Source organism: Pipistrellus hanaki (assembly GCF_964339955.1).
Source record: "Pipistrellus hanaki genome assembly, chromosome: 2".
In the NCBI taxonomy this organism is placed as follows: Eukaryota; Metazoa; Chordata; class Mammalia; order Chiroptera; family Vespertilionidae; genus Pipistrellus; species Pipistrellus hanaki.
This window is the reverse complement of record NC_140504.1, coordinates 163,105,897-163,130,076: the sequence shown is the minus strand read 5'-3', so window position 1 is coordinate 163,130,076 and position 24,180 is coordinate 163,105,897. Positions and strand designations below refer to the sequence as shown.

The window sequence follows — 24,180 nt, the reverse complement described above, 5'->3', positions numbered from 1 at the left end:
GCTCTGTCTTTCTCTCCCAATCACCTCTGGAGCATTCCCTCTTGCTGAAACTGCTGCTTCCATTCTCATCCCCTTAAGTTCATCTTCCATAGAGCAGTTAGAGTATTTTTTTTTTTTTACTAGTAATAAACCAGATTCACTCCCCTGCTTAAAACCCTGCTCTGTTTTTCATTACACTCAGGGTAAAATTCAAACTCCTTACTATTGCCTATAAACCTGACCATGCTTGGCCACTGCCTCTGTGTCTGAACTCATCACCCATCAGTCTCCTTTCCGCACCATACTCTTATCTCTCTGTCCCTCATGGACCACTGGTTCCTCATGGGCCACTGGAACAGTCCTGTCCCAGGGCCTTTGCCCTTGTCACTCCATGTTCAGGTTCCACTATTCATCGGACTGATTTCTTCTCAAAATTCAGATCTCAACTCAGATGTCACCTCCCTAGAGAGACTTCCTCTGTCTGACTCATTATTTAAATACAGTAGCAGCACCCAGCACTTGCCATGTTACCCTATTTGGCTTTGTGGCCAGCACACATACCTGTTTGTCTGTTTACTTGTTTGTTGGCAACCCTCCCCCATGGAATGTGAGCTGGGTAATGGGTAGGACCTGGCCTGACCTGCATGGCACCAGTGGCCGGCACAGAGCTGACACACAGTGGACCCAGTTGCGGGATGGATGCTTGAACAGAGTGATGCACACGTGACCAGACACTGGTTCTAGGAAGAACCTTTTATTGTTGCAGAAAACATAAAACTAAAAAGAAAGAGCCACTTTGTGCATACTGCTGCAGGGACAAGGAAATGCCGATTTTGTCACTTAGACACCAGTGTTCTGGTCTCTGGCTTTTTCCCTGCTTGACAGGCACCCTATCTTTGAAGATCATGTAGCTAGGGCAAAAGGATGGTATATTCAGTGAGATATTACAATTCCACAAGCAGAGATCTCTTTACCCAGCTACTTGCTTCGTCTCTTCTATGGCAAACCCTTTTGATTTAAAGTAAACAATATCTCCTTGGTTAGGGCTCAAAGGGTTGACATCATTATTTCTGGTCTTGGTAGATCCCATAAAGCCCCCAAATGTATCTGTTACTCTTGATCCTTCTCTTTTCTACACCATGATATCCTATCATTCATTAAGAAATGGTGATGACTGTATCCTAAACTACCCATTCTGGTCTGAAGAGGAAGGGCTAGGTTAAACAGTAATATTAAAACCTCATCCCTTATTGGTTAAGCAAGGGTCATGCAGGATAGAAATAACAGCTAATGCTTAGGTACAACTTCCTGTGTATGTGCCACACACTATTTTCAAGTGCGTTCAAGTATGGACTCATTTAATCATCACAACACATGTAGGTGCTATTACTGTAATCCTTGTCTTCAGAGAGGAAACTTAAGCACTGAAGGGTTAAGTAACCTGCCTCAGATCACATATGTAGTAAGTGGAAGAGCTAGGATTCTCACCAAAGAGGGTTAGCTTTGGAGTACATGCTCTGAACCATTATGGGGAGAGAACAAAGCGTGTCAGATGACCTGAGTTTTAAGACTAGGGTGGGAGGTCCAGTTCTGGAAGGAGAACCCTGGTGGGCAGTTCAGGAACCTACCCTCAGTCTACTCCAATCTTCTCTGTGGGGCCATGGCCAGTTCACACTGCAAGTGTTGTCCTTCCGACGATTACAGGGGGAAGAGGGACTAGAACTTCTGAGGCAGCAGCAGCAACAACAACAACAACAACAACAACAACGTAGGATTAGTCAAAGAGACAAGGCCATGAGGCTAAAATATTTTGGAAAGGGGGAAAGACACAAAGTCCTGAGCTGACAGCAGCAGCGGGAAAGGCGAACTGTGAAGTGATCAGAACAGAGGCTGACCTGCTGGAGAGAAACATGCTGACACACAGACAGGACACTATGACAGGTCAGAGAACAGGAGGTGGACATGGGAGGTGGACATGGAAGAAGGCATGTCACCTTCACATGGGCCATTCTTTAGGCACAGGCTGAGAAACAAGTGATTCGTCCCTGATGACTAGACTATTTTCTCTTCCCTTAGCATCTCAACCTCAACCTTCTCATCCATAAAATGAAAAAAATAATATTGTAATAATACTTGTCATGTTAATGAAACCAAATACACTTAGTCAAGCCTCAGAATCCACCAGGGAGCTTTATACATCTCCCTTTATAGAAAAAAGATCCTCAAGCATTTCAAAGGAAATTGAGGGAGCGGACCCCGAGAAGCTGTGCCTTTAGAAGTGTCAATTGACTGTTAGGAAACTCAGTGCTGAGGAATCACTGAAACAGACACAGCTTGTCCAGCTGCACCCCCGGCCCCAGTAATTGCTCAACAAATGCTCATTTCTTGACTCCTCTCTAAGTCATTGCAAAAACAAGGGATTGTGCGCTTTGGGTTGGAATTGTCACCAATATATATTTTTTTATTCTCCATGATCGTTCATTTATCTCTACCTCCCCCCCTTTTTTATAACTAGAGTTTGTTCATTATTCTTTTGCAACCACTAATAACGGCAGTTAGGGAGAAAGAAAGAGCCTCAACATGATGATTTATCCAGAAAAGCAGAATTACTGTACCAAGAGAGAATGTGTCACCATGGATGGATATTTATGGGGAACGTGCATAATAGAGCTCTGCTCATTAGCGATGCTGTAGTTAAGGTTCTGTGAATGTTAATGATCTGTATTAGAGGAATAATGACAGACTCATAGCAGCAGCAGTTAACGGATACCTCTGACTCATATTTTCTTACCATGCACAGATCTCTGAATCACCTGATTTATGCCCACTGAAGGAGCAAGTGTACATCGGTGCAGCTGCATCTTGGGGATGGGACTGCTGTTGCTGTAGCACAAGTAGCACTATTGGCAAAGACTTTTAGGAACCAGATGGATAGATGCTTCCTACCTTCTGTTTGAAATCTCACTGTGTTCTGGTCTAGAGATAGGTTGGTCCAGAAGGAAGAGCATTTGCTAACTTTGGGTAGGGTGGCCTTACACGCTGGTTTACTTAAGAGTGCTCCTCGTGCCTACTGACCTGCTCTAATTCTTATTTTCAAAAGCGACAGTCTGGACGATAAACTAGGCCACTCTAGTTTTAGGGCCAGAGGAAGCTGGATTAAGTTCTTAGTGATGCCTCTTCTAACTGTGCCAAGTGATTTAACTTCTCTGATCTTCAGTATCCTTTATAGTAGAGAAGTGATCTACGTCTTGTAGCTGTTTGGGGACAGTCTTGAAGTAGAGAATGAAGTGCCTGTCACAGTCCCTTATTTGGGTGCTCAACACTTGATAGCTACAATTGTGTGTTTTTCCTGAACCATAGCATGACACTCCCCTGCAGATTCAGCCCACCCCAAGATATTGAGTTAAACTTGATCTTGTTGACGTTATTTCTTCGGCAAGGAGAACTGAAGGCATTCCAGCCCTTTACTCTGGCACATTAACCTTCTTCCTTTCACTAGAATAACAGCACCCTACTGGCTGGGCCAGTTCTTACTCATGAAGCAGTTGGTAATTAGACTTTTGTCCATATTATTGCTCATAAAAATAACTATGGCTAACATTTACAGAGTACTTACTATGTGTCAGGTACTGTTCTAAAGATTTTACATATAATATTTTATCCAAGTCCTCAAAAGAACTCTACAAGGTAGGTAACACTGTCCTTATCCTCAATTTACAAATGAACACACCCAGGCACAGAGAAGTTTAAATAACTCCTCTAGGTTACACTGCTGGTATTCGAGGGAGAAAACAGTTTGGCTATAAGTTTCATACTTTTAACTTTAATACCACATTGCCTACAAAGTACTGAGTTCTTAATCTGTGGCAAACACAACAGAAGTCATATCTGTTATTTAGTTCTCACAAGACCCAGAGAAGTAACTCTATGTTGTTTACTGGTTATGAAGAAGAATCTGAAAAATAAAGCACTTTACCCAGGGTCACATAAATCACATAGCTGAGAAGTGTGAAGCTCCAACTCACTCAAACTACAGGCTCATCCTGTTGGTTTAGTGCAGTGGCTGGCAAACTCATTAGTCAATTGAGCCAAATATCAACAGTACAATTGAAATTCTTTTGAGAGCTGAAAACTAACTTCTGCACATGGGCCACAAAGTTTTAATCGGACTTTATATGCGCTCCTGCACATGGTATTTTGTGGAAGAGCCACACTCAAGGGGCCAAAGAGCCACGTGTGGCTTGAGAGCCACTGTTTGCCGACCACTGGTTTAGTGCCTCCCAAAGAGTGGGCTTGCCACCTGGGTTCACGGATCCAGAATCACAGAGCCTCAGATGGGGGCAAGAATGCATAGGACCTCCTCCTTGCCTGACTTCCTCACTTTGCCCCCATGGCAGGAACTGGTGATTCCTTTAATAGTGGATTTCACACTACCCTCCCTGGGTATCTTCCCTTCCAGAAACTTTTGTCCTTCAGAGGGCTTCCAGGTATGTAGGTTTGAACCCAGCTTCACCCACATCTCTTCTTTCTTTCCTCTGTTTATATAGAAGGTTACTGGGCATGTTTTGTTTGAATAATGATTCTGGAATCTTAAAAAAAGTTTGAAGACCATCCCTCTAGGAAAGCACTGGTAGGTATTTTAGCAGAGGCATGGAGGGATTATTGCTTTATTCTGACATGATTTTTGCCAACACACAACTGAGCAAACAGTACAACAGGCAGTGGCTTATGCAAACACTGATTCCCCATCCCTATTTGCATTTGTGGAAAATAAGTCCCAGCAATGATTTGCCAGTGAGCTAGCGACAACTCTGTTGGATTCCATTCATGACAGCTCAGTTTTTCCACCTTGGGAGAAAGAGCCAGATATCATTTAAAGGGGTAACATGACACCGCCCAAAGGAGAGTCATGGACTGAGAACAGAGAAGAAGATGAAAGGGATCACAACCACCTTTGGCAAGAACCTGAAAACAGCAGGTGGAAAAGCTGATTAACAAGCACTCGCAGAAGTTGGAGATGTAGAAGAGCAGGTACGTTAAATGACAGAGCAATAAGAGAGGAGAGGAGGCGATCAGTCCACATAGCCTCATACTTGATCTCCCAAAGCTTGCCACCTTGGAGGCAGCTTGAACCTCATGTTTGTCTCACTTCCCACATCAGCAAGATCTTTCCAGGTAAACCCTAGCCATCCACTCAAATTTACTTCTTTCTCTCAGTTTCTCTCTGAAGCGCCCACCCTCAGTCCAGACCCTGTCTAGCCTTATCTTCACCTATCTACTCCTGGTCCTCATCTGTCTACTCCTTGATCAATTTGTCCTCAGACCTATTCTTGCCTTCTCCCAGCTCTGTGCTGCATGACAGGGGCGGATCCCTGTGAACTACATTACCCAGACTTCCTTGTCAACACATTTCTATTTATGTTTGGCCATCAGGAGACAGTGGTGGGAAACTGGATAGTGGGAAGAAGGAAGATGTGAATTTCTTTCCATCTTTCTTTCATAGTGTTCAGCATTGGTTGAACTTCCTCCATGGTTTTAGTTTCCTTCAGACAATCCATCTCTCCAGAATCCAGACCTGCTGGACAGCTCCCTCTGTGCCTCAGTTCCTGCTGGTAATTGGATCCTGGCTGTCCCAGCTCCTGGGCTGTGCTAAGGCAGCACCTCCTTTCTTTGTCCTTTCTCCCCTAGGGATGGTAGCACCTTCCAAATATTAATAATCTGGGTTGTCCCTGTGTCCTGTTTGGCTTTTCAGTCCTTTTAATACCTTTGTCACTATTTCTCCACATTTAATTTCCTGTATTACACTGGTGAGGGCTCTGTTTTCCTGACTCCATCTTGATGGATACACATAGATAATTCCATTAGCTTCTTAATGGCTTCCCTACCTGCCCATCCACCTGCCACAGGCCACAAGAGTGATGCTGGGAAATGCAACTCTAAAAGTGTCACTCTATCACCTGAAAGCAACAGTGGCTTTCTCACAAATTCCAGCTTCTGGGCCCCACCTTTCAGGCCCTTGGCTCACTTCCGCTGGTATTCTTGTCTTCTGCTCTCACAAAGATATTCTGTGGCCCTGCCACCCCAGACTATTCATCAGTCCCTAGGATATGTTAGGCTTTTCCACATTTCAATGTCTTTAAACATTGCCATTCCCTCTTCCTGAATGCTGTTCCACCCTTGTTCCCTTTCTCCACTGCCAAACTTCCATAATCTTTTAAGACGCTACCTCAACTCCATCCCCTGGGAGAAGTCCTCACCAAATCCCTTAGTCAAAGTTTATTGGCCTCCACTCTGCTCCCAGAGCATCTCAGTCACAGTCCTTATATATTGTCTTTTTTTTTTTTATTCACTGTCTTCTGTTTGAGATCACTGAGATGCTTAAACAGCCAGTCTTCTTTGTATCTATAGTGAGTAGAACACTGCCTGGCAGGTAGAAATTTCTCAGCAAATATTTTCTAAATGATTGTATGAATGAATAAATAAATGAGTAGAAGTTGTAAGAAAACTCCATAAAAGAAGGACCTTGTAATGATTGGAGCTCTGAGACTACAAAAATAATGAAGGTCTATCACTGCAGTTATGTGAGCCAAAGCCAGAGTCAGGAATGTTCACCTGAACTTCCCAGAATCCTTTTCTAGGGACTCTTGCATTGCTGGGGAGCATCTTATAGCATTCCTACTAGCTCTGGGACTTCTAGAAATTCAGCATTCTGACTCAGGACAATTTATAAGCACAGCTAAAAGAAAGCCCACTCAAGCAAAACATCACAATCCTATTTCATTTGTGGGAATAAGAAGATTTGATTCCTTTCCCTCACTTCCAGCCGACCTCCTCTAGTGTGACATCTATGTTAACTGTGTTGCGATAATTATAATTTCTCTACAATGTGGTGCTTAATGAGGAAGTGAAACTGACAAATGTTCAGACTAGGTTTAATCCAATTATGCAACGTCTTGATTTAGATTTCAAACTAAAGGGAAAACCAACTGCTGAATTGTGAATGAAAATTTATTTGCCATGAAAGATGGGGACGGGGGAGGGGGTGGGAGTGGGGAGAGGTAGGGGACAGTTGTCCAGAGAAATTATTCACGTTAATGGATTGACTCTTCCTACATTGGCAGCAGGGAAATGAATTAAATCTAAGGCAAGGAAAAATCGCTGAAAACTGATGGTTAGGTGAATGGGGTCTCATAAAGCAACACATAGTCACCTGGAGGGTAGGAGGCAGAAGTGGCACCATGAGAGGCTTTCTGACCTTCAGAGATGGGCAGCTTGCATCAAGATTGGTTCTTTGTGGATCACAAATACCTTCTTAATATCATGAGGATGAAAGCAAGAGACAGGGTCCAGGAATGAATTAGACATGGGCCCGACACAGCACTTCTAAAGGATGAGAAAGGTGTTCACAGCCAGCGACTAAGTGCTATTATAGAGACTCAAAAACAATGAGAACTGGGTGAGGGGAACTACAGCCTGAGTATTCATTCTAATTAGGGTGATGGTGAGGAGAGAAAGGGCTCTGTATTTCTTTCACCTTGAAGGCAGCATGTTTTAGTGGAAATTGTGTGGGTGCCCGAGTCAAATTCTGGCTCTGCCTCTGACTCGCTTGTGATTATGGGTGAGTTATGTGACCTCTGATGCCTGTTTCCTTAGCTAAATGACATCTGCCTCCCAGGTTTGGGATTACTGAAAGATAAGCGAAGACCAGAACCTAGTCAGTCCATGGCATACAGCAGATGCTCAATTAAGTGTACCTGCATTTTCCACAGCTAAGACAACCTTGGACTCTTAGTACATATGGCCCAGTTGCTGACACTATAAAACAGAGAAAGGAACAGAATGGAGGCCTGGGTTTCAAATCCCACTGGGATTTCTATTGGTTTCTCCCAGGACACAGCAGAAAGATGTAGAGTCCCAATTCTAAGCTCTTCAGAGGTTACAAAGGAGAATCAGATTTCCTAGGCCCTGCACTATGACAAATGCTTGCTCAGTGAGATGACTTGGTTATTATACCTGGTAAACTTCCTTCCACCCAGAGTACTAACTTCCCAGGTCAGTGCTGTGCACTTCTGTGTGGGTGACTTTCAATCCAAGGTCATAATGATAAAGTCAGACATGGGGCCTCTAACATATGTGGGTTGGCAGCTAGGATACTGGGAACAAGAGGATGGTGAGGTAAATAAATACTGGACATAATGAACATGGGGGCACATGGAATGAAAGAGGAGATAAATCATTCTGAGGCCCAGGACTGCAGTCACCTTCACAAAACAGAATCCTTATGGAGCCATTTACCTGTAGCTTGAATACTCCTAGGGACAGAGACCTCATTCCTCTAAGAGGCTGCATTTCCCTTGAAAATCAGCCCAGAGAGTTTAATTTCTTTCCTATATTGAACACAGATTTGGTCTCTCTTGTCCTAAAACTTGGGCCTTTATCTTAATTCTAAGATATTCCAAAAAATAAGTGGAGGCAACTAATCCATAGAGTTCCTCATTCCTCACTTCCCCAGGGTCTATGAAAGCAGCCTCATTGTCACAGAAGATGCTTCCCCACGGCCCCGTAAGTCTCATCAGAGCCCTAAGTTGCTGAAAGAAGATGGTTATCATTTTCTTTCAGAAAAATTAGACCAAGAAAGTCAAAGAGATTGACAAAGATCACACCCAACAGGAGGGAAGAATCTCCTTTCCATTTCTGAATCTGTGTTTCATTAAAAGGAAATTAATGTCAAGTCCAATTTATCAATTTGACAACCTGTGTCTTTCCCATTTACCATTATGCCAAACTTTTAAGAATCTCCCCTTTGAAGATCCCCAAGCGTTATTACTGATCATCAGAAAATCTTTTATGCCTCATACGACTACATAAAATACTTTTAAACTGGGCTATTATAGGGTGAAGGATAAAATATATATTTTCAGCCATAAGAATATAGGGAGGGGGAAATATAAGGAGGGGGTAATAGAGAGGAGGGAAGAAGAAAATCACCAAGTATTTCTCATGCAAAAACCAACATGAATCATCCTAAGGTTTAGGACTGTGTCCTTGAAACAGTTGACCTTCGCAGTAAGTTTCAACCTGATTCAGTGTTGTGGGGCATATAAGGGTCTGAAATAGGCACTTCAGAGCCTGTGACTCTCCTGCTCCACTTGAGGATCCACTGTGGAGCTAGAATCATGTTAACGGAACAAAAAGCACTAAATAATGAATACAGTAATGGGGTGCGGAGCACACACCTTTCTCCCCACTCAGAAATGTCCCAAAGAGGCAGGATATCTGTCTATAGAACAGAACCAACAGTATCAGCAGGCAGAAAGGAAGACCACCAGTATGTCCCCATTTCTTCCAGAAGGATATCGAACATACATTAATCCACTCTGAGTGCTGCTAAGCACAGGCCATGTAAACTAAGGGGCCAGAGGGACCTCGATGATTTGCCTAGAATATGCTCCGTTTTTCCATTGACTGTTCCAATCTTGCCCAATTTTCAAAGCTTTTCCCAAAGCATACCTTCTTGCCTGAAACCTCCCTGTGTCTCTAACCATCTAACCTTTCCTGTCAGCAAGCATTTTGCCATTAGATTTCAGGGATCCTGACACAAAAAAATATACCCATGTATTTACAATACAGGAGAGGTCAGCCCCTGTGCGAAGCTTCTGGCTGCCCTGACCAGGAAGAGGTGAAATGTGTACTTCCAGTAGTGAGTGGGTTTCATCCTTATCTTGGCTCAGAGCTCCTAGGAAAGGGTGGAGGGGAGCACAGCATGATCCCAAGAACAGACCTGTTAGGAGAAGGGGACAGTACAGAGGTGTCCCAGGGAGCTGCCTCATTAGGGCAGCAGGTCTGCAGGAGGGAGCCTAGAGGGCAGGAAGAGCCCACTCAGGGGAATATATAGGGGATAAAGTACACCTGAGAGGTTTAGGCCAGTGGGACCAACTTTCCAATACAGATACAATTTTCTCCTCAAAATCACCTTGCAAGTTAGATTCAAAACCCCTTTGGAAGATGAGAACATAGCGATTCAGAGGGACAAGGACGAGTGTCAGAAGTCCCACAGTGGTAAGAGCAGGAGCTGACGTTCCAGCTGCATCCATCTGCCTCTCCATCAGAGCCGTCACTTTTACCTGTTGCCTCTTCTAGACTTCTAGCAATGCTGCAATCATTCATGGAAAAACCACCATCACCATCAGATGTTTCGAGAACCCTGTGGGAACAGCAGGCTGGAGCCTTGGTGGGCCATTCAGGCAGCCCAGATAGTTCCCAACAAAACCATATTATGTTGAATAGATATTTTAGAGTTGGACAAACAGAGAATTCCCATTAAAAGAAAGTGCCGGGGATTTTCATAAATCCGTATTACAGAGTAGAATCATTCATAGATTTATTAAATATCCCTTGAGCGGTTGTGAGGTGCCTGGCTTTCATGTACCAGGCCCTGGGCCTGATCTGGTAACACAAGAACCTCAGGAAGCTCCTGGAAGCAATGGGGAAGAAGGAGGATTCCCACTGTGTGTAAGGGCTATGAAGAGAGGAACGATGGGCTATGAGGGCACAAGGCAGGGGTGCTCTCTGACACAGTTCAGAGCAGACATCCAGAAAGTCTCCTTAAGGGCACAGAGCTTGCAGCTAAGCTGACCTGGCAGGGGTCTTCAAACTACGGCCCGCGGGCCACATGCGGCCCGCAGAGGAGTCTGATCCGGCCCGCCAGGTTTTTTGGGCAGTGAGCACAGCCGAGGTGTTACAGTAGGAATTAGTAGTTCATATAGTCCGGCCCTCCAGCTCTGTGAGGGACTGTGATCTGGCCCCCACTTTAAAAAGTTTGAGGACTCCTGTGTTAGGGGATGGCTGCAGCAGGTGGGGGTGAGAGGTGGGGGCTGGTTCCTTCAGGAAACTAGTTTGGTGGAGCTGGACCAAGAGGAGGCGGTCAGAGACATAGACTAAGGCTGGGACCTGAGTGCTGACTATGCTGTGTAGGCTAAGGAAATTGGATTTTTGTTTATTTTAGCTATTAAGCATGGAGATGGTGAGGGCAGGTTGATTAATAAATTCACTAAAATGAAGGTGGCAAATGAGGCATGTTTCTTCTAGTATCTACTCCTGCTAGGGGCCAGTGAGGCAATATAGGCATAAATGGAATCATGGGGAGCTGTGTCTGGGGGCTGAACCAGCTGAAACTGGAAAGACCCATGTCTCAGTGACAAGGAGGCCCGATTAAATGCAAGGGCCTCAGGGAGAAAAATTACTTTTCTCTGAGTGGCACCCGTTGCATAATCTCTACTATGTTTCCAGACCTGGGTTTTTGGAAGGGGCCCAATCCCTTGTATGTGGTGGTTTGCATAGTACAACTCACTGCCACTCACGAAGCCAGACCTTCACACAGATTGGCAGCCCCACCAGTCTGTTCCCTATGCTTCCTTCCCTCCCACCCAATAAGGAGTCCCAGCAAGAGGCCACATGGGTTGTGACCCTTATCCAGAAAAAAGATCCATTTCCTCAGGTTGCAGACACATGAACACAGGTCACAGGAACCTGGCAGTAGAAAGGAGATGTACTTACACTTACAGGTTGACTTTTTGGCACATCATAAACACCTTCCTTCTTTTGGCTGGTGGGAACCTACGGAAAAATAAAAATTCAACAAAGTCAAAACACTCTGGTATTCCATTTTAAAAGAACAAAGCAACCAGAAGCCAACTCTAAGGGGATCCCAGGGGATATGTGTGTGTGAGAGAACAGCTCTGAGGACCCAGGGGCCAACTCCAAGGGGCTGTGATAGCAGCAGACCAGGAGGGCTGTGGTGTGTGAATCATTTAACATGTGTCTGCAGGCTGCCTCTGCCTTGGGCTCCTTCACAGAATCACAGAACCACAGAACAGGAAGGTGCAGAGACCTCGGCAATCTTGTGGTGAAACAAATAATCCTCATTTCACCAAATATAAAACTGAGGCCCAGGGATGTTCTCTGAGTTGCCCAAGTGATTAAACACAGTTTGCACCTGAGCTTAGACTGTTTAACCCTAAGACCGAGATCCTGGCTATTTAAAATATGTCAAGTATTAAGGTCCTCGTACAAAATCCTTTTTCTGTTGAGATCGTGAGTAAGCCACTGGATAATCACCAAAGGCTTTGCTCAAGGAAAGGACCCAGAAATTATATGAAAAGCTTGAGACTAGGATCTAGGAAAAAAAAATCTCAATTTTTAATTAAAAAAGAACACTTATCTGTGTCTTCTCTCCCTCTCTTCTCTTAGTCACCCATCCAGTCTGATTGGGCTACATACTGAATGTAACATTCTAAGCTGGTCACTTATCTCCTCTGAGCTGTATTCTTACAAAACGATGCTATTGCCTCTGCTTCTCACTCTGATTATTGTGAAGATCAAATGAGAAAATAGATAGTCAATAATCAAAATATACTAGAAACCATAATATGGAAAAATGTTAAAATGATAGCTTCTTTTATCATGAGTGCATTACACACACACACACACACACACACACACACGCACACACTCTCTCTTAACAGTGGATAAGTGAATACTGCTCTCATTTGTCAATCAAGGACTTTGTACTGAAATGTCCCAAATTGAAAGCAATCATTGGTTGTCATTCCCCAGTACCTAGCAGAGCTTAGCCCACATCTCCACTGATGGGATCAGCCAACAGTGGTTTTAGAATTTATGATAGCATGTCTTTCCTAAGACTGGGGGCTCCCTAAGAGCAGGTATACTGCTCAGTAAGCCAGTAGACCTTCAGTCGTGTCTGCTGGGTAAATGTTCCATAAAGAAATGTGGGAAGTGGTGAAGAAAAAATAGCTTTTAGGCTTGGGCTAGGTAACCAAACCATCCTTACAGAAGTAAGAATTTGAGCTTATTCCTTGAGTTCCTTTGTCATTTTCACTCTCATTTAACTTAAAATCCTTACAATAACCCTAAGACATTGGTATTGTTTCCTCCACTTTAAGTAGTGAAAAGTGAGACTCAGAGATGTTCAGGAACTTTGCTCAAAGCTTCATAGCCAGGAAATGATCAGATTCAAATCCAACTCCTTCTGGCTACCATACAAGACATTTATTCTGAACAGTGTGAACCATTGTTGCCTATGTGCCAGCACTATTCTGAACATTTGTTTACATGCATTCTCACGTAATCCTCAGAACAAGTCAATCAGGGAGGGATGACAACTAGAAAGTGCGGCCCAGAAAGGGCTCTGCCAGAGGGTGGAGCCTGGGCAGATGGCCTTTTCACTACTATGGAGGCCCAGTGCATCAGATTCATGCACTGGGGAGAGGCAGGCCCTCAGCCCAGCCTGCACCCTCTCACAGTCCAGGACCCCTTGGGGGATGTCTGCTTGCCAGCAGATAGACATCCCTCTTGCAGTCCAGGGCTCTCACAGACTGGGACCCTTGCTTCTTACCACCTGCCTGCAGCAGAGGTAGGAGAGGCCCCCGCCACTGCTGCTGCTGCTGCTGCTGCTGCTGTGCTTGCCAGCCTTGAGCCAAGTTTCTGGCTGAGAGGTTTTCCCTTGTGGGAATGTACTGACCACCAGGGGGAAGCTCCTGCATTGAGCGTGTGCCCCCTGGTGGTCAGTGTGAGTTATTGTGACCAGTCGTTCTGCCATTTGGTCAATTTGTATATTAGGCTTTTATTATATAAGATACTATACAGACAGCTCTCTCTGGGTCTTGGCCCCACTGTCCTTACAGCTATTCCAGGGTCTTCTTTTTCTCTGCCATTACATTCTGCACTTCCGGAAGCTCCTGCACATTCTTGTAGACAGTGGAACTATGCGTGAGCATGGCTATGCAAAAGAGGCACTTGAGAACCACTCCTGCAACCTTCCTTTGCAGGTAGCCAATGAAGAATGCAATTTTCTTTGCTCCTGATAACTGGGCTCCATCTAAAAGGAATCCTCAAAGAATGCCCACAGTGTCCTTGTTAACGAGGGCCAATAAATTCCGAGCCCGCACTTGATTTCCATGAGCTCACCCTTTCCCGAGCTCAACAAACAGTATTCCTGCTCCCCGTAATTCACTGCTCACTGTGGGCACTTAGCAAGCCAAACAGCTGCTGACTCTCAATTATCCCTGCAAATGGGGGAAAAGCGGCGGGACAGATAAACCCAAACTGTGTATAATTGAAAAAGCTTTTCTGCTTTCTCTCTCATGGGTGCGATATCAATCTGCCTATTTGTCCTTTAAGATTTATCTCAGCTCAGGCATCTTCTTGGGAGCCTCACCTGACTCCCCAGGCCGCGTTTGAACCTTTCTCTGTAGTCTTGTAACCTCTGGTGCATCTTTTCATTAAAAAATAAAAGTTGCCAGGTACCTATTTTGTGTCACTTACAGTACTTTGACTGGAAAGATGTTGGAAAATGGAGACGGGTATGGCCCCTGATTGCTCAGAGCCCCTGGCTTGTTGGGGAGATGGGAGAAACCAGGTTGCTACAGCGAAGTGGGAAAGGGGCTTTCTCTGACATAGGACTCTCACACTGCAGCTACCGGGTCCTCTGTACTCCTGCTGCTCTGCAATCTTGCTGAGGGCAGAACTGATATTTCTTATCCTTGTTCTCTCATCTGTAAACACTGCTTAGCAAGAAACCTCTAAGCATCCACCATTTACCACGTGTGTGCTGAGGGCAAGACACTGTCCGAGGTGCTCAAGGGGACGGGGACCAGAAAGAGCAGGGGTCCTGGCTCTCTCCTCCGTGGGCAGGCCCATGTCTTCAGGAAGACCGATTTGGGAAAAATGATGTTTGGGAGTGACAATGGTTCTGGACTAAAAGGAAGTGGAAGTCTAGTTCCTAATCCTGGCTCTGCCACAGGCCATGTGACCTCAGAGGTCATTTTGTTCTCTGCACTCAGTGCCCTCATCTGGTTGTCATGAGCAACCAAGGGGTTGCCTATAAACTCCCTGAGGTGGAGACTAGGCCATGGTCACCAGTACATCCTCATGGACCAGGCACTGGCTAGGTGCTCAATACATAATTACTTTTTAATTGAACCAATTAATAGATGAGATATGACTCTAAATCTATATGTTCAGTACTGTACATACAGAAGACACTGTCAGTGCAGCAGCATATCAGTAGTGTGGAGAGGCAGTGACATAGGACTAGAGACTTACATTTTAAAGTAATGATACTTGACACATGGTGGGTGATTAAAAATGATTTTTGAAAAGAACAAAATTGGGGCATGCCTGCACAGGAAGTTGTGATCTCACTCAGGCGGGGGGCTTGTTAAGAAATGAAAGAACTCTGGGCTCAGAATCAGAGGCTCTGGCCTTGGACCCAGCACTCAGATTGGAGGACTTGATTTTCTTACATTTAAAATGATTGTCATCGCCACTGTCATCATAGCTGTTTTTATCTCACCGAGGTACTGGAAGGGTCAAAACTGAGATCCGTGTAAAAATGCTTTGAACCACAAGGCTCTGTGTCATTTTAAAGGGATGGCTGTTAACTTTTCTGAGGCACGCAAAGAGAAAGACAATTATGATGATCAATCTGGTTGGGAAAGGAGACTGGGGAACCTCAAACAGAGGTTACTTTACTCAAGAGCCCCTCCCTCCTGTCGACTGGAGTTATAAACAGCACAGTTGGGAGCAGCTGCAGCTCTAGGACAAGATGGGGTGAGTGAGTTATGTTCCCCTTCAGTTAACACATCATCGTCAGACAGTTGGGCAGCAGCAGATGCTGACAACACTGGTGAGAGAGGGGAGTTCATATCTACAAAGAGCCTACTAGGCCCAAGAGTTTATCTCTTGGTAAGCAAATCAAGGCCCAGCCTGGCAATTGCAAGAGAGAAAAATGACCAGAGACCTTTCCAATAGGGGGCAGTAAAATATTCATTCTCTTAAATGGCATCTTCCTGTTCATGATGGACAGACAGGGAGATTAGAGGTCAGAACTGTTAGAACAAGTGTGACTTTTAGATGGTGACTTGAAGATGCACAGAATTCGATTGTGAGATTTAGCATCAACATTTTCTGAGCTAAGGAGAGCCCCAGGGTTAAGCTACTCATTCACAGAGTCACACAGATGTGGGACTGACTGGGGAGTTTTACTTCCTGTAGCTCCGCAACCCTGTGAGCCTCCCCTTCTTCATCTGTAATGTGGGAACAATGGCTCAAACCACATCAGGCTGCTGTGAGGGACATTAAGATACTGCATATAAACCCTCACTCACAGAGCAGTCCACAATCAGCACCCAACAGAAATTACCAAAACCACACACACACACACACACACACACACACACACACCATTATTATTGCCTGTAAAACATGCTCCTCTGCAGAATCACAAGTGTATGATGAGACAACTAGTTGCAAAGAGCAGAAAAGGGCACTGCCTGAGAGACTCCCAGTTTCATTGACTCATTTTATAGATGAGTAAACTGAGGCCCAGAGGAGAAAAGAAACTTGAGAAGGTATAGTAATGGCTGAGTTGGTAGTACTGATACTTAAGATCCTGAATTCACATATGATGGGCTCAGTGTGTAACCCAGATGAGCATCTTCCATACTTTCTCTACCTGAGCTTGTTTTGTTCTCATGCCAACGTGTGAGTTAGGAAGAAACTATTCCCCAATTTTGTCATTGGGGAAGCTAAGCTGAGTCTCTGAGAGGGCAAGTACCCGGCCCAGTACCACTCAGCCAAAGGTTGTTGGCAACAGAGCCACAACTATAATCCAGTTTTCTACTTGCCTAAAACCCCCTCCCCCAATACACCCCACAAGGTACAACTGGAGTTCTGCCAACTACAACTAACTCTGAATTCAGAGACCTCTTATATTGAAGGGTCTATTATTTTTAAAGGTGCTCTCTACACTGTATATATGTACCACAGCCTTTTTATCCACTCATCTATTGTTGGGAGTCTGGGTGAAAGTGTGAAGGGATTGACAAGTACAGACTGGTAGTTACAGTATAGTCATGGGTATGTAAAATATAGCATAGGAAATATAGTCAATGATACTGAAATAACTATGTGTGGTGACAGTGGAAGCTGGAAATATAAGGGGGAACACTTTGTAAAATATTTGATGTTCTAACCACTATGCTGTACACTTAAAACTAATACAGAATAATACTGAATATAAACTGCAATTAAAAATAAAAATTGCTGAAACCAGTTTGGCTCAGAGGATAGACCATTGTCCTGTGGACTGAAAGGTCCCAGGTTCGATTTTTGTCAAGGGCATGTACCTTGGCTGTGGGTACATCCCTTGTGGGGTGTGTGGAGGAGGCAGCTGATCAATGTTTCTCTCTCATCTATGTTTCTCTCTCATCGATGTTTCTAGCTCTCTATCCCTCTCCCGACCTCTCTGTAAAAAAATTAAAAAAGATATATATATATATATATATATATTTAAAAAATAAATAAATAAAAATTAAGAAAAGGAAAACTGTGAAAAATAAAAGGTGCTCTCTCTTCAGAGGAATATTGGTTCATGGTTCCTTTGGCACTGCCAGGTTGTACTTGAAAATTTGCCATTGAAGACAAAGATGCAACTTATCTGTTTGAAGACAGAAATTTTGTCATTGATGATTTTAAACAAAACCTCCAAGCACAACCTCACACTTGGATCCAATCCAGACAGATCAGGTTGATAAACATACAATATGGGTATCCAGGGCACTGCCCCCTGCACTGAAAATCTGTGTATAACTTTTGACTCCCTGAAAACAGTTGTCCCTGGATATTTACCAGAAATCAGTTCCAGGACACCACCCTCTTCCCCTCCCAACTGGACACCAAAATTGGTGGATGCTAAGTTCCCTATATAGATGGGATAGAGCAATGCATACAGTCAGCCCTCTGCATCTGGGATTGCCAACCAAAAATTGAAAACAGTACAGGTATTTATTGAATGAAAACTACATGCAAATGGACTCATGTAATTTAGACCCATTGTTTCAATGGTCAACTGTGCTTAGATGATTATTCCATGGGGCTGGTTAAAACTGAGCACTTGATGGAGCCAACATTATACTTTGGTCATTTAGCATTCCGTGCATTTGATGCAAACTGAAAATCTGTTTTGCTTTTATTACACAAGTAATGTGTGCCCAAGGCAGAATAACAGACCACACAACTAAGTGAATTAAGAAAATTAAAATCACTTATGAAATACATTAAAATTGTTCCTACTTCTCTAATGTTTATATTCAAATTAAGACTGAAATTCTAATTAGTGAAAAACTGGAGGTTGTTACATTTGCTTGATGTGTTGCTAGGCTGCAATTACTCAAACTCTCTGATGGAAAAGCATGAGGCAGAAGCGCGAGCTTAGCCTTCACACACATGCCTGGGTTTGATCTCAGTCCTAAATAACTGTACAACCCTGAGAAAGCTACTCAGCCTCTCCGAGTCTCAGCTTCCCCTAGTGAAAGTGGAATTCGAATGCCTACTTCATCGAGTACTTGTGAGAATGAAATGGATTAAAAGTGTGTTAGTGGTTTTTCACATAAGAGGACATTTAAGAACATTAGTTTACCTTCCCTTCAGCAGGGGTAAAACCTTTAGCTATCCTTACTTTTTTTCAGTGAGCTTTCCCAATGTTGTTTTCAAGTATAATTTTTGAATCTGTACTTCATTTTTAGTAGTGTGGAGAGCTTTTTAAAGAAACCAGATGAACACATTCTTTTGAGAAACAAAGGACCCTGCTATATTATGGACAACAACTCTCCAATGAATTAATTTAGAAAAATGGAAGAGCTGATTTTGGGTCGACTGAAAATAGTTAAGATCTATTATAAGTTAAAACACTGTACCCAACTGGCCATGAACCATCCCATGATCAGGTATGAAAACTGCTGGTAAGTTGGAGGGAAGCGGAAAGCAGAGATATCTTAACCAGCCTGGAATGCCTGCATGGAGTGTGCGGAGAGAGCCCTGGTTCTTCAGACCCCGCAGAACATCTGCTGGTGAAGGTACAATGCTGAGAGAGAAGCGATTTTATACCTGATAAATGTTTTCTTCCGTTTCGGGGTCATGGATTGGCTCGTGTCCAGCCTCAAACACAATGTACTATTATGCAGCAGCCAGAGAGGAAAGGTCAGAAGAAAAAGAAAGAGGAAAAAAAAAGCATTGGGAATTCAAGATATAAACCACAGTGAGCATTAAAGAAACGGGCACAAGAGAACATATCTTAGTAAAACCACTGAAAAGCGGGCCTTGCACATTTCTGCCTTTTCTAAAGAAATCTGCAGATGGCTGGCAGCCAGTCCTTCGCAATGGTTGCATGGGGCCCAGCAGCTCCTCTGCAGTCACAGCCTCCTCACTCAGCAGCATTTATCTCGGTACTGCCTGCCTGTGCGACATGCTGAGTGGGAATGGCGACTCCTGGGAATGTCTGGGTCCCAACTTTATAAACTTTGGATCATAGCAGTGGCCTCCCTTTGCTCAAGGCTCAGGTCCCTAAGCCAATTTTGAAGGGCTCATAAGCCCCAAATTCCCTCATTCCATAAATACCACCAGGATTTCATTCTCAGTTTGAAGTATTAGATATCAGAATGGCCATGTGCATGTTTGTGACTCTAAAGGACCAGCCCATTTCTAAAAGGCCAACATTCTTCATTCTCTGGAGCCAGTTAGCTAAGGGCTGAGCTCACATTATAAACAAATCCTCACCTCAGCATTCACTGTAAAGCAAGGGCCGTCATTAAGTGCATATGACTTCTGTTAGTCTTATGTGCTAGGTAATTCTTCCACTACAAGTTATCCATATTATGCTGCTTTTAAAATCCATATTATCTTAATTTTGGCATAGCAGCTTTCTGTGTGCAAATATGCATTCACACATATGCAAGTGTGACACACACATATCTATAACTCACGTGTGTCCCAGTTAGAAATACAAGTTTCAGGTTTTCTTTTATGTCCAGCAAGTACATGTTTGGGCTTCTTTCTTTCCTTGGGAATAAGCATTTGGGGTGAGGGACAGGGGCCACCTCTTCTCTCTTCCCTGCATCTGTTTGAGCAGAGCACACACCTGAGCCCAAGAGAAGTCATGTCTCCAGGTACACCTGGGCTGCAACCTGACGAGCATGCAGAGAAAGCTGTGGGCTGGGGTGTCTCTAGGATCTCCCATTCCCTCTTCACAACAGCCTCTGGACACCAGCCAGCTCATGAGAGAGGCAGCCTGGCTGATCAAGCTGGGAGAGGCCTCTCACAGCCTTTCCAAAGCTTACAGACCCATCCTTTGGGTTTGCATTCAAATATCAGAATGCCAGTTCCCATCTCCAGTTCTTGACTCAGAGAAACCACCTCATTATTCATTCTCTCTCATGAACTCAGAATATTCAAGAGACTCGTGAAAACATTCAGATTCAGGATCAGACGTTTACAGATCGTGGAGGGGGCTGAGGCAAGGCAAGAAGGGAGAGCACAAGGCAAGATGGGAAAGCACCCCATGTCCCTGATGCTAGCTCTCATGGAAGCTGGCAGCCCTTACCCTCAGAAAGCATATTGTCCCAGCCTAGGCTCCACAGGAAGTGGATGCTTCAAGTCTATACCACAGGCCTCGCCATTCTGGACCCTAAAAACCCATTTGGTTTCAGGAATTACCTGGTACACAGGATCTTCAACATCCTCTTCCAGAATTGTCTACAGCAGAGCGAGGGCGGGGGGGTGAGAGCAGAGGACATAGGAGAGAAGTGAGACTGGATTCAGAAGTTACAGGACAGTAAAGAAACCAGTTCTGCGAAGGACAGGCTGGTGGCCATTAGGTAGAAAACACACAGAAAACAACCACAAAACTCTTGTAGCCACCCCCACCCACTGTAACAACAGCAAGAGCAACTGTGTTTCTTTCGTTGTCTTCCCCTGAAATCTTCCTCTGGATTCGAGATTTCCGTTTCTCTTACATGTCTAGAATTTCAGAGGATAAGGTGTCATTTCTCACTGCTTGCTTCTGAGCTTGTAATTTACATGCAAGCCTTTCATCTTTATTGCTATTTGGTGGCGGGAAGAGAAGCCCTGACTGTCAGTTTTCACATCTATTTATTTTAAGCCCCAATCTTCCCCAGGACCGAGATAAACTCACAGCTATACCTGATACACAGCTTGTTCACACTGCTTATCCTTTTGTGCCTTTTTTTCCAACTCTTCTCTTTGTTTCAATTCATAAATAAGTTGAAAGAGATCTCTTAAGTCCAGAATAACAGGCTCAGCCTGGAGAGAAAGGTGGTAAAACGCATTATTAATAGGGGATGTGCCTGAGCTGCAAAGACCCACTTTTGTGCGTGCTGGCCACAACCCACAGCTCTTCCTCTTCCTATTCAACTGAAAGAATTCCATCTTTAATTAATTCTACCTTGTTTGTATTGGTTTAGTAAATTGCATTTAGGCTAAAGTTCATTTCTCCAACTAATTATATTTGTAAATTCATAATAATCATAGGCGTAAAAGGCAGTGCTTTTATTTATTAGTAATTTCGGATACAATAAAATTAGAGTAGGCCTTATGCAAAGTGGCTATTTGTTTTCTCTTATTTTCTTTTTAAATGAGGCTATGAACACCAGGAAAGTTATTTGTATACTGTACTTCCAAACCTGCTTAATCAGAAAGGAAAATAGTCCTTGCGAAATACCCATTAGCAAAAATAGCAACAAACCCTGATGGTCATGAGGTGTTTTCCCGCTTCCAGGCTGTTGATCTTTTCTAGATGGGAACCTGAATATCAGTATCGCTGAGGCAAACATCCAGAGACCAGCAGTGTGACTGTCCCCACAAGTTACAAGGGAAGGTGCCCTCTTTGGACGGGGTACTCACCGCCTGGGCTGTTTTTATGGCCACAAATCTGTGGTTTCCTTCCTTCCCACAAACGTAGCCAAAGGCTCGGTGGTCTGTGATATCCTTTGCAATGTAGGAAATTTCGTGAACAGCATGGTGATGCTGAAGGGCCTGCGAGAGACAAAAGGAAGAGCAGATTTGAGGGGACTTCCCCTTCGAGTTGTTAATCAATGAGAGATGTGTTTCAGCTATGTGTGAACAGGCCCGCAGGGCTTGGGAAAAGCTGTTTGGTCCAGATGGAAGGAAAGAGAGCTGTGCCTGCCCATGAGAGAGGGAGGCTCCCCTCCTAGGTCTTAGGGCTGTGACCCGAGAGGTAAACAGGACTGCTCATAACGCTGGCGGAGCGTCTGTGAGCTGGCTTCCTTCAGCCTTCCCTAGCCAGTCAGCTTTGCTCAGTGGCGGAGTTTCTGCTACATCCTTCTTGACACAGCCCAGTCCAAGCTCTGGCTGGATATAGAGCACACTCACATACCAGGCGGAAGACCTACACTGCACAGCCACAGGGGGCGCCATTCACAATCACAGAACCCCTGCCTTTGCATGGTTACAATGTTCTCACAGATGGTGACTGAGTGTCTTGAGGATCAAAGCCCTTTCTCTAACTTGTCCAAAGACACTATCTAGGCTAGACGTGGGGTCCCCCATATCTCAGGCTGTTCATGAATTGGCCCCCTCTTTCTGTCTGCCTGTTCTTTTATACACTGGTTCGAATCTTATTCCTTTTTCAAAGGCCATTTGAAATAGCACCACCTCTGTGATACCTCCCCTGAACAAGGCTTTCCCACCCTCTCCCTCTGTGTTTCCATGGAATGTCAGTCTCAGTGATGGTGAAACTCCTGATGGACTCTTCACACACAGCTCCCTAGGGGCCTGCTTCCCAAGACTTTCTCTGACATATTTGCCTGGCCCTTTGCCTGTTTTCCCCACCAGGTCTGTCTTTCTCATCTCTGTCATTCCAGAACCTTGTGTTGTGCCTGGCCCAAGTTGTTGAACAAGGTAAGGTGGGATAGCTGGTCAGTAATTTGAAAATATTTTGAAACAGACCTTCCTGCCTTGATTATTTAAGTTTCAACAAATAATGTTCACCATCCTATTGGCGATAGTGACCTTTATAACCATTTGCCTATTAAGTATATCTAAAACACACATACACACACACACACACACACAGTCATTAAACAGCACTCTGTGTACAGGGTTATGTATGCATCTGCTTAAGATCCTTATAACTTGAAGAGCTTTTTCATCATGCTGGCTATTAAGAAGCTTGAATTCTAGCCACTGTGTGAGCATAAGGCACTCACTATATGGGCCTCAGTGCATTCTTCTATCAAATGAAATGTTTGTATCAGGTCAGTGACTCCTAATCCAAAGTGCTGGACCTACTGGGTCATTAAAGGTAATAAAAAGAACTCCCAAGCAATTTTAAACATTTAAAAAAGCTAAACAGAAATGAATAATTATTCCTAGTAAGACTGCACATTTCATTGTGCATGCAAATGAAAATGCCAAGTTTATTTGGGATTGTACCAGGTAGCTGTGCTCCTTGGCTAATCTTTGAGCAAATTCTCATTGGAAATTCATTATGGGTTTAAATAATTCAGGTAGGAACGTGAATGACAATCAATGCATTTTTTGGGAAGGGAGACACAAATCTTCCTCCTTCCTGAGTCCATGGAGGAAGACATGGCACTCAATGGGAACTACATCATGAACACATTGGGAACCACTGGACTAGATGTTCTCCAAGGTATTATTCTATTTCTCTTAATCCATGAGCCATCAGAACTTCACAGCACAACCAGCCTCTGAAGACAGTAGACATCTGCTTCTCATGCCGGTCATCACCTTAGTTCTGGACCTCTGGCCCGGGACTTCCAAAACATCTCTTCCCATACTGATGCCACCTTTCTTTCCAGGCTTCTAACTTTGTGAATCATCCCTGCAGGATTTACTGCCACACCTTACCCTTCTTAATCCGGACCATTCACTAACCTCCTTACTCCCCTTGTGAGGCTCCCTTCGAAATCATACCCTGTCCAGGTTGCCTGCTGCCCACTGGACTTCATGTCTGAAGGGGTTGTCAGTGCCCAGTATCCCTAGCTGCCCAAGTGGATATCACTGTATAATTCCAGTGGATTTCAACACAAACAAGGTTGGTGAAGAAATAAGTGTTTGTTAGGAGAATATTAGAATCCATTTATCCTTGTTTTATTAAGAGCACATAGTTAGCCAGCAGAAAAAAACTGCTCAAAGAGCGGTAGGTTTTCCATGGTGTTAATGATGTAAAATTGATGAGGCTTATATTCACACTACGTGTGGGTATTGATTTATAGGCTTTTGTGAGAGCCAATGGTAGGCAGCAGGGGAAGAGGGAGACAAAGACTTTCTCCTGCCCCTTTC

At 44.2% G+C, this 24,180-nt stretch overlaps 1 protein-coding gene across 1 annotated transcript in view; it reads right to left on the bottom strand.

The window, feature by feature from the left end:
- Window positions 1-24,180, bottom strand: part of DAB1 (DAB adaptor protein 1) — a 377,824-nt gene that overhangs the window by 41,777 nt on the left and 311,867 nt on the right. Inside the window, exons 6-10 of the mRNA XM_084872568.1 lie at window positions 21,757-21,888; window positions 21,037-21,156; window positions 20,551-20,589; window positions 18,946-19,011; window positions 11,536-11,595 (exon numbers count right to left, since the gene is read on the bottom strand). Of these exons, the coding sequence (XP_084728694.1) occupies window positions 11,536-11,595; window positions 18,946-19,011; window positions 20,551-20,589; window positions 21,037-21,156; window positions 21,757-21,888 (417 nt within the window). The remainder of the gene's footprint in view (window positions 1-11,535; window positions 11,596-18,945; window positions 19,012-20,550; window positions 20,590-21,036; window positions 21,157-21,756; window positions 21,889-24,180) is intronic.